Source organism: Mesitornis unicolor, unplaced genomic scaffold (genome assembly GCF_000695765.1).
Source record: "Mesitornis unicolor isolate BGI_N332 unplaced genomic scaffold, ASM69576v1 scaffold2127, whole genome shotgun sequence".
NCBI classification, from domain to species: Eukaryota; Metazoa; Chordata; class Aves; order Mesitornithiformes; family Mesitornithidae; genus Mesitornis; species Mesitornis unicolor.
Genome location: NW_010196907.1, coordinates 2,274 through 12,170, shown reverse-complemented (window position 1 = coordinate 12,170; position 9,897 = coordinate 2,274). Strand labels below are relative to the sequence as shown.

The window sequence follows — 9,897 nt, the reverse complement described above, 5'->3', positions numbered from 1 at the left end:
CGAGCTTCAGAAGTTGCTGACGTACGACCAGGTCAGTGGGCGCCGCTCGTGTTTGCCGTGTACTTGTGAGGTTGCCTTGGTTTGAGCTGTGCCTGTGCTCGCGAGGAGCAGGCAGACACTGCTGTAAGTGGCTGTGGGCAGAGGTTGGACCCTAAACAGCTGGGGGTGTCCTGGTGACACCACCCCCTCAAAGCAGGTTGTGTGTTACACCAGGGGTAACTAAACAACTCGGGCAATCACCACTGGAGTGTCTGCACCTCATGGGAAGAGTTTACCCTGAGTACAGCCTACACACTACAACACCAATTTGTGCCAGCACCAAAAGCTGCTGTAACCACTGTTCTGGAAGGGGTATTGATTTGGAGAGCAGTGCCTGTAGCCAGGCGCTCTGCTCCATCAGTTTGACCTGATTTCTGTGCCGTGGTCTGCCCCTCTCTGCGCTGCTTTGTGGTGCACTGAAAACCCAGGCAGCGCCAGATGTGCCCTTAACGTGAAGGATTGCACCTGAAAACACGACAGAAATGGTCTAATGGCGTTTCTGGCGCACAGACTCACAATAAATCTGATTGATTCTGCGCTGCAGAAAACAAAGCTTCGGTTTCTGTGAGGAAATCTTTCAGAAGGGTAAATGGGAGAGGGAAGGTGTCAGGTCGTCAGCCAAGCGCGCTCCTGCAGGCTTTTGCTGAAATGATTGGCAGTGAAATATTAATGGTGGTGGTGCGTAAGCCTGGAGACTGATGAAGGCATTTAGCACAAGTGGAGCAATTAATATTTCCCTTAACTGTTGTTTTCTGCTGCCTGTGTCGTCTGGTAAGCAGCGCCGTGCCAATTTGTCTTCAGGCTGTTTGGAAAACACACCACGGATGTGTTGGATTTTTACCTTTGTTGGGGTGTGAGTTGTGAGGGGTGGTTTGGGTGAATCCCATGGCCGCTGGCTGCAATTGCCCTGCCCATAGATGCGCTCTCTGACACTGCTCTGTGTGTGAGGGGGTGTTTGGGGTGGCTTGCTGGTTTGTGGTTTGGTTTTAAACTGTTCTCTTTCTGCTTCAGCTGAATATTCAGCGCACTCATAAGAAAGCATTTGCAGATTTCATCGAGGGAGAGATTAAATTCATCCCCACCTATAAATACGACTCCAAAACGGATCGCTGGGACTCCAGGTAAATCGGCTGCCCATGGACAGGTTTACCTGTGGCATAACAGGCATTTTCTCACTAAACTTGGCCTCCTGCTTCCTGGAAATCCCTCTCAGTGTTACAGCGAGGTCTGGAGTGCACAGATGAGTTTGTACTCCTTTCTGTCCCCTGCTTTCTGAAGTGAGAAAACCCTGTACACATTGACCACACACGCGTCCTAAACCTCGGCTGCTCCTGCTTCCCACAGCAAAGCTGAGCTCCCAGGTGGCTCTCCCTGCTCTGGAGGGGTTTTCCTGCCACCAGGGACAGACAAACGTATAAAAGGAATGGATGAGATGAGGAAACCTCTCCTGACTCACCCATCCCCTGACTGCACCGCAGGGGTGGCTGCGCTGCCATAGCAGCAGTGGTTCCTGCTCACCGCCTCCCACAGGCGCTGATGCATCAGCTGCAGGAGCTGGCTCCAAATGGAGGAGGTTCACCCAAAAGGAGTTTAAAACCACACAGAGATCGCATTTTACTCTGTTTGTAAATCAGCACAGCAGTTTATCTGCAGAATAACCCAAGAATCAGACTTTATAATGTAATAGTAAAACCGGAGTGCGCTTTCCCTAGTGGGAACAATAAGCAATGTAGTGGGCAGAAGGATCTGACAGCAGAAGCAGGTAGTGCAGCTCGGGTCACAGGCTGTGCAAACAGTCTTGTTTGAGGTTATTTTGTTTCCTGATGCTGGGAAGGACGGGAATTTTAGCTGCTGTGGAGGGAAAAGGGAAGAGAGTAGAGGAAATAACATAGAATTCAAGTGGAGGGAAGTGGTAGGAGTTCATCCCATTGCTGTGGGTGCAGCAGCCACTGGTGGTGGGGATGGAGGAAGCAGCTCAGATGGTTTTTGGGATTGCTGGATTGCCCTGGTAACCCATTCTTCCTTGTAGTGGGAAGTGTCGTGTGCCAGCATGGTGTGATCGGATCCTCTGGAGAGGAGGGAACATCAACCAGCTCCGGTACTGCAGCCACATGGACCTGAAGACGAGCGACCACAAGCCCGTCAGCGCGCTTTTCCGCATCGGGGTAACTTTATTTCTATATATGCCAGGGTAGGGCCACAACATTGTCGTGCATTCCTTCGGGAGGTGGTGGTGCAGTCACGGCACCTCTGCTGCCAGAGAACAGAGTAAATTAAAATCAGATGTGTCCATTGCTGAGCTGTGCTGCCTTTTGTCAGCCCCAGTCTTCCCATGCAATGTGCCCTTGAGCCAAGAAGGCCAACGCCATCCTGGGGTGGATGAGAAGGGGTGGTTGGAGGGCAGAGAGGTTCTCCTGCCCCTCTGCTCTGCCCTGCTCACACCACATCTGCAATGTTGTGTCCAGTGCTGGGCCCTGAGGTCAAGAAGGACAGGAACTGCTTGAAAGAGTCCAGCAGAGCCACAGAGTTGAGGTGCGGATGCGGCACCCATGGTGAGACAGTGGCCTTGCCATGTTTCCTTACCATACAAGCACTATCACTTGTAGAAGTGAACGCTGTGAAGCATCTCCTGCTGAGGAGCGGCTGAGGGAGCTGGGGCTCTTGAGCTTAGAGCAGAGGAGACTGAGGCGTGCCCTCATTCCTGGGGATCAAGTTGGAAAGGGAAAGTGCACCCACGTGTGCAAATTCTCTTTGCATTTCAGCTGCTCGTAGCAAAGGCGTAGAAATATTTCACTTCTGCAGTTTACCATGTTCAAAGCTGTTCCTGTGAAGCTGGTTGGAGGCTTTGCTGAGTGTTTTTTGATCATCCGCAGGTGAAGGTAGTGGATGAGCAGAAATATCGGAAGGCGTTTGAAGACATCGTCCGGCTGATGGACAGAATGGAGAATGACTTCCTTCCTTCGCTGGAGCTAAGCAGGAGAGAGGTGAGGATGAGACCTGAATCACTGTCTACTTCCCAAACACAGCAGCTTTAGAAGTGCTGGGACTGCTTGTAAAGGCTTTGATTCAGTATGGATTATAGGAAACTGAGCTTTACCCGTTTTCTTGTGATCAGGAGTGGGATTAGGAGGGACTCTGTGGCTCCTTGGCAGCACAGGCTGTCACCACAGAGTCCGGGTACCAATCTGAGCATCCCGTCATGGCCACCGAGGTGATCTGTGTTTTCTCTTTGCAGTTTGAGTTTGAGAACGTCAAGTTCCGCCAGCTGCAGAAGCAGAAGTTCCAGATCACCAACAACGGGCAGGTCACCTGTCACTTCTCCTTCATCCCAAAGCTCAACGACAACCACTACTGTAAGCCCTGGCTTCGGGCCGAGCCTTGCGAGGGTTACCTGGAGCCAGGTGAGTGTTACCCCATTTCTGCAGTGTGTGCTGCTGCAGCTGCCCCCCATCTCCCTTCAGTCCTTCCCGTCTTTGTGCCTCACCTTTCTTGCTGTCATCCTTGTCTGTCTGCTCTGTTTTGTGGCCTTTGTCCCCACCGCTCTGTGGGTGTCCCTGCTGTCCCTTCTGAGCGCTCCTTCCTGTTGCAGATGAGAGCACGGACATCTCCCTGGACGTGTACGTCAGCAAGGACTCGGTCACGCTGCTGAACTCGGGCGAGGATAAAATCGAGGACATCCTCGTCCTCCACCTGGACCGAGGCAAGGACTATTTCCTCACCATCAGCGGCACCTACCTGCCCAGCTGCTTTGGCACCTCCCTGGAGGCCCTGAGCCGAATGCGGCGCCCAATCCGAGAAGTCCCAGTCACCAAACTCATCGACCTGGTGAGTAGCAGCGTTGTGGAGCAGCTCTCTCAACGGGGACAGAGCACTTTCCCTTCTGTTTACTCCTAAAAGCAGGAGTGATGCCTTTTTCTGTCCAAGGAGCTGCAGCTTTCTTGCATCTGTAGAGTTGACAGCTTCCACTCCATCTGCTTGCACTTCTTTATGTTCCCGTTATTGGCTGCACCATGCCTCCAGTTCCCACCTCTTGTTGAGGTGTCGACTTTTCTCACAGGCCCAACATACAGAAAAGCCGTTTTTATACCAAAACCTTGATTTTGTAGTCTCAAGACCAGGCTGAGCAGAATCCAGGTGGCGAGATGCAGTGTTTGCCGCCTCAGTTCAAGCAGCTAACCCAGGCCTCAGGCTCCTCATCCTCTGCAGGATCTGACAAAGTCAGTCTCATTCTAGAAATGTGGTGAACTTGGGAGCGCCTCATCAATCTTGGTGGCTTTTCCACCTGCTTTGTGCTGCCCAGTGCTCAGCTTCATAGACAGGAACTCGGGCATAGACCCTTAGCTTCTGCCCTCAGACGCACGGTTTCTTTTCTAGGAGGCCTTGAGGCTGCTTCTGCTTCCTTTAGCACCTTCTGTTACCCAGTGAATCGTATACAAGTAGGGAAGCCAAGCAATGGAAGAGCCCCCGTATCTGCAGCAGAGAGTCTCCTGTGTCAGTGAGAGCAGCGTGGCTGCTGCGCTTCAATGGGAGCACCTTAAACCAACACAGGGAATACGACGTGCAACGGCCCAAAGCCAAATTCAGTCGCTTAGATTATAAAGCTGTCAGGTTAGGGCTGTTTCGTTTTGGGGTTTTGATCACACCTGTGGGTTGATACGTTTGGCTGAGACAGGACAAGCTGACGCTTCCTGCACGAGAGAGCAGTGCCGCTGCTCACGGCTCTGCAGCCCCGTTACGAGCGTTCAGCTGATGCTCAGACTGTGAGGAAAGCCCTGTGTTAAGAACCATTTTCCCTCCTGCACTCATGTGTTAGTGCTTGCCGTTCGCTGCATCGAGCGTTTTTCTCATCCTGATGAGGCTGAATGAAGCTGCTGCCACTCCAGCACCTCGCCTTTGGGGTGTCGGTAGCGGTGTCTATCCTGTTTTTAATGGGGATCCTACAGTGGGCGTTGAAAAGCCTCTGGAAAAGCCTTTTGGGAGCAGGTTCCCTCACGGAGCCGATGATGCCGAGTGCAGGAGGAGCAGCAGGGCACACAGCGGGCAGTGGTCGGAGCCTGTGGGGATGACTCACCCCGGCACCACACCAGCCTCTCCCGTGCAGCGCTGCGATCTGGCGTCCAAACCCGCGCCCTGGGAGGACCGGTGCCAGCTCCTGTTTGGAGCAGGCTGCTCCCTGCGAGAGCACGGTCTGTTGTGGCCGTGTGGGAGCACACAGAGCCTCCCAGAAATGCAGGGTCTGGAGGAGCGGCGGGGGAGCCCACGGTGCTGTGCTCTGTGTGTGTCCAGCTCAGCTCCTGAATGCGTTTTGGTGGCTCCCTCCCTGAAGAGTCATGGAATCATAGAAAACCAGGTGGGAAGGGACCACAAGGGTCATCCAGTCCAACCTCTTGAGGTAAAATATGGTTTAAATGAGATGGGTCAGCACCCTGTCAAGCTGACCCTTAAACCTGACCAGTGATGGGGAATTCGCCCCTTCCCCTGGAGGTGGTTCCAGTGTCTGATTGAGGTCGATCTGCCAAAACTTGGTGTGCGCAACCTGTTCTGTTTTCATCCCACGGACCCCACTGCACCGCATCTTGCCCTGTGCTGGGAACGGGTGCTGTGTTTTGGGGGCTTTGGCAGCTCCTACATGCAACGTGTTAATGCTCTTAGGCCGGGACAGAGCAGCAGCCCGGGGTTTTGAGCACAAACACTCATTTCCCTGCCTGGACACAAAGCTGCTTAGGGGGCCTGTGAGCTCCACAGCTGCCAGGAGTGGCAGCTTTAGCCTGGTGAATGCTTTATCTCTGGGCTGGTGATGGGAGGAGATGGCTGGGATAACGCAGGGGTGTTTATTTCTGGCTGGGAAGGCTCGAGGAGGGGAGCTCCGTCCTTTGGGACCCCTCTCACCCGGCTGCGGGGTGAGGAGCAGAGCTGCTGCAAGGCCCCCGTGCCTGTGGAAATCCTGACGGGGTTGTGTGCCATGTGAGCAGGATTTTGGCTAATTGGCAGGCAAATCTCCCACCGCAGCAGGTTTAACTCCAGCCCCGTCAGCAAAATGTGTGAGGGACCTGGCATTCAGGGGGTTCTTGTAATGCAAATGAGGTCTCTGCTTAATCCGGGGGTGCGTTCTCTCTCTTTAACCGTGCTTTTCCCTCTTTTTCCCCACTGCTCTCAGGGAGAAGACAGCTTCTTAGAAAAGGTAACCAAGCGATTGCTGGAGAAGTCTGCTTCTCCGTGCCTTGTCTGTAGAGAATGAGAGCTTTCCCCTTGTTTCCTGCGGGGAGGGAAGGGGAGGTGGGTGCAGAGGCAGCGCCTGTTCCAGCAAAGCCTCTTAGCGCAGCTGCGGCTGGATGAGAACATGCACAGAGTGACCCCGCGGCCAAGACGGGGCCAGCCCAACTGAGCTCCTTCGCGCTCACCAAATTTGTTTGGGGGGCGGGGGGGGTAAAACAACCCCTCTCCTGATCCCAGCAGCAATGACAGGTATTTCCAGAAGAGACTGGCATACCCCAACTAGCTCGTAAGGTGGCGTTCCCCACAGCTCCCTCTGCAGACGTGGGGAGAGGCCTGAGTTAGGAAACCGGGACGTTTTGCTCTTCCCATCCTGGCGTGTCCGTGCAGGGGCCAAGGGAGGCCTCGCGTGGGAGGCGGGTGTTCCTCTGCCTGCAGCAGCAGGGTCCCTGCTCTGCGCTGGGGCCGGGCGAGGCAGAGCCGTCGCTGGGGCTGTCCCTGCTCTCCCTGTCACCCGTTTTTGGTCACTGGAGCTGGCTCTGTACAGGCTTCCCGGGCAGGGTGTCCCTCTCCAGGCTGGCCACAGTGATGGGTGAAGCAGGAGAGGGATGGGTGTCCCCTCTGCAAGGGGGGTTGAACCAAATAACCCTCCCAGGCTCCTTCCTGGCCGTGGAGGAGGAGGGAATTTGGCGCCTGCCTCCTGGGAACGTCCTTTTGCAGAGGATGCGGGGGACGCACAGGACCTTCCCTTCCTGGCACAGGGCAGGAGAGGGCGCTCAGAGCCTGGCTGAGCTCAGGGAGTGCAGCGCCGCCTCCTCCTCCCCTGCCCTGAGGAGCCGCAGCCGCAGCCGCCGCCTCCTCCTCCTCCTCTGCTCCCAGCAGCTGAGTCCCCTGCCCTGGGCTCCCTGGCCATGGGCTCTCCACAGCTCTCCCCATCACACCAGGGCCTGGCAGAGCCGAGCGCTGCTCAGGCACTTGGCTGCATTGCCCTGGCATGGGGGGTTTCTGTTGCAGGGTCCTTAGCTCCCGAAGGGGGTCTTTAGCCCTCAAAGAGGATCCTTAGCTCCCAAAGGGGGTCCTTAGCTCCCAAATAGGGTCTTTAGCCCTCAAAGAGGGTCCTTAGCTCCCAACAAGGGTCCCCTGCTCTCGCCTTTTCCCTGCTTAGAGGAAAATTGTAAAGCGCTTTCCTAAAATGCTGCCTCCGATCCTTCCCTGTGTGCTTGTGTCTGCAAAGCGGATGCGTGGCCGTGAGCCGGAGGCTGCTTGCTGGGTGAAATGCGGTGCTGTGCGGGGCAGAGCTGTGCCACGTGTGCTGCAGGGGGACCGCCATCGCAGCAGTCACTGCTGCGGCTGAAATTTGGTGCTTGGTGCTGAATTTGGGCCCTAGAAATGGGAGTTTGGAGCATAAAAATGAGAGCATATAAAATCATAGTTTGGACCCTAAAAATGGGAGTTTGGGCCCTAAAATGAGAGTTTGAGTCCTAAAATTGAGCAGTTGGGCCATAAAATGGAGTTTGGGCCCTCAAAATGGGCTTTTTTGGCCATAAAATTAGAGATTGGGTGCTAAAATGGGAGTTTTGGCCCTAAAAATGATTTTTTTTGTGCCCTAAAAAATCAGAGTTTCAGGTCCTAAAAATAGGAGTTTGGCTCCCTAAATTGGGAGATGGGCCCTAAAATTGTGGGGTTTGGCCATAAAAAATGAGAGTTTGGGCCCTAAAAATAAGTTTGGGTTCAATAAATGGGATCTTGAGGCCTAAAAATGAGAGGTTGGAGCATGAAATGAGAGTTTGGGTCCAAAAATGGTTTATTTGGCCATAAATGAGAGTCCTGGGGCTCCTGCCCATGGTGCTCTTTGGGCACCTCTGCTTCGGGAGAGCTGCACGTGGGACGCGAGCGATCGCACAGTGAGGGTGAAATCAAGGACGAGCCGTCGGTCCCGTTGGAGATGGAGCTCTTGGAGCGGTCGAGCCGAGCTGCTCCGCATGAGCGAGGGGGAAGGCACGAGGATGTTGTCAGGGGGGCTGCGATCAGCAGAGACCTCTCCTCGGCAAAGTCAGGGGAGGAACGGCAGAGAACGGGGCTGTTTCGGAGGGCAGCCGTGGTCAGAGCCCGCAGGGGTGGGGAAGGGCACATCCCTGCATCCAGAGATCAGCGGGGCACGGTGCCTGGACCGAACCTGAGATGCGGGAGCTGATGCGGAGGAGGCCTCGTCGCGCTCTGTCCTCTGGAGCGTGGGGTGCGAGCTGTGATTTGGAGGGGCCACCGTGGCCAGCAAGAGACCCCTTTGTGGGGCTGGGGGCTCCAGTGCGGCTGAGACCCTGCAGCTCCGTGGACCAGGCAGGGCGTTCTGTGGGGCTGGGACCTATGGGGCGATGGCTCCGTGCTGCACAAGCACACAGAGACCAGATGAGTCCTGGGTCCTGCTCCGTCCCCTCTCCGGGGTTTTTAACCAAGACCTTTCATAGGGACTGAGGTTCCCTGAACGCTCCTGTGCTCTCTGCCCCCAGGAGAAGTCGGTGCTGCCGCTGGGCTCCCCGGACAGCGAGGATGCGGGGGAGGCGCCGCTGCAGGTGCCGAAGGAGATCTGGCTGCTGGTGGATCACTTGTTCAAGCACGCCTGCCATCAGGTATGGGAACGGCCTCTGGAGAGCCCAGGGATCTGCTCACCAGAGCTGGATCCACCCCGGTGTGTGTGGATGGGGCAGGGCTTTACCTGGTGCTCGAGGTGTGGGGGCACCGGTTCCACCCCACCCCGTGTGCCTTTGCGAGGAAGGTGACTTCATCCCTGTGCTGTTTCTGGCAGGAGGACCTGTTCCAGACCCCAGGCATGCAGGAGGAGCTGGAGCAGATCATTGACTGCCTGGACACCAGCATCCCCGAGAAAATCCGTATCCTTGCTGGGAGAGCTGCCCCTCGGGAGAGCTCATCTGTGACCGTTAACCAGCAGAGCCCTTACTGGGGGCTGGCTGCCCCTCTACCCAGGGATCACCCCTCAAAGCTGAACCTGCGCTGGGTAACGGCTCTGGAGGCTTCTGCAAGGTGCAAGATGAGAGTGAACCCTGGGGAGCGTGGTCTGGATTGGGGGCTAATGGAGCAGAGGGTGGGCAAACACAGTGTGGGGTGGATGGAGCCGCGTTTCCCATGGATGGGGACAAGGAAGGAGGAGGAGGGGGCTTTGGTGGAGCGGTCGGGCAGGCAGAGAGCTGCAAGGAGAGGCAGAAACAAAGTGAATGGGGCAGGAGGGAGGTGTTGCATCGGCTTAGCCCCCGCTTGACGCTCGGTTCCCAACCAGTCGGTGGCCGAGGCGCTGCTCATCTTCCTGGAGGCGCTGCCAGAGCCGGTGATCTGCTACGAGCTGTACCAGCGCTGCCTGGACTGGGCGCACAGCAGCCGCCTCTGCCGCCAGGTACGGTGCTGTCCCCATGTCCCCCTATTTGGGGCAGCTCCTCACTGTGCCCTGGCCTTGGGGCTTCCTGGGTCCTGCTCCTTCCCTGGAGCTGGTGAGGGGCTGCGGGAGCCAGCACTGGGCGGCTCTTTGTGGTGTGCAGGGTGAGCTGGTGGTGCTTTCATGCCCCAAGGGTGGCACTGCAGCACGTCCCCATGGTCCTGGTGGCTTCAAAGGGACCCCAAGTGTGCCCCACGTCA

General features: G+C 56.0%; 1 protein-coding gene across 1 annotated transcript in view; it reads left to right on the top strand.

The window, feature by feature from the left end:
* The window catches only part of OCRL (oculocerebrorenal syndrome of Lowe), a gene marked incomplete at its 5' end in the record, with an annotated part of 18,184 nt that overhangs the window by 7,843 nt on the left and 444 nt on the right, over positions 1–9,897 (top strand). The window contains 10 exon segments of the mRNA XM_010188619.1: positions 1–31; positions 1,051–1,160; positions 2,069–2,204; positions 2,913–3,023; positions 3,275–3,440; positions 3,629–3,864; positions 6,197–6,220; positions 8,760–8,879; positions 9,056–9,140; positions 9,516–9,677. The exon segment at positions 1–31 is cut by the window's left edge and continues 5 nt beyond it. Of these exon segments, the coding sequence (XP_010186921.1) occupies positions 1–31; positions 1,051–1,160; positions 2,069–2,204; positions 2,913–3,023; positions 3,275–3,440; positions 3,629–3,864; positions 6,197–6,220; positions 8,760–8,879; positions 9,056–9,140; positions 9,516–9,677 (1,181 nt within the window).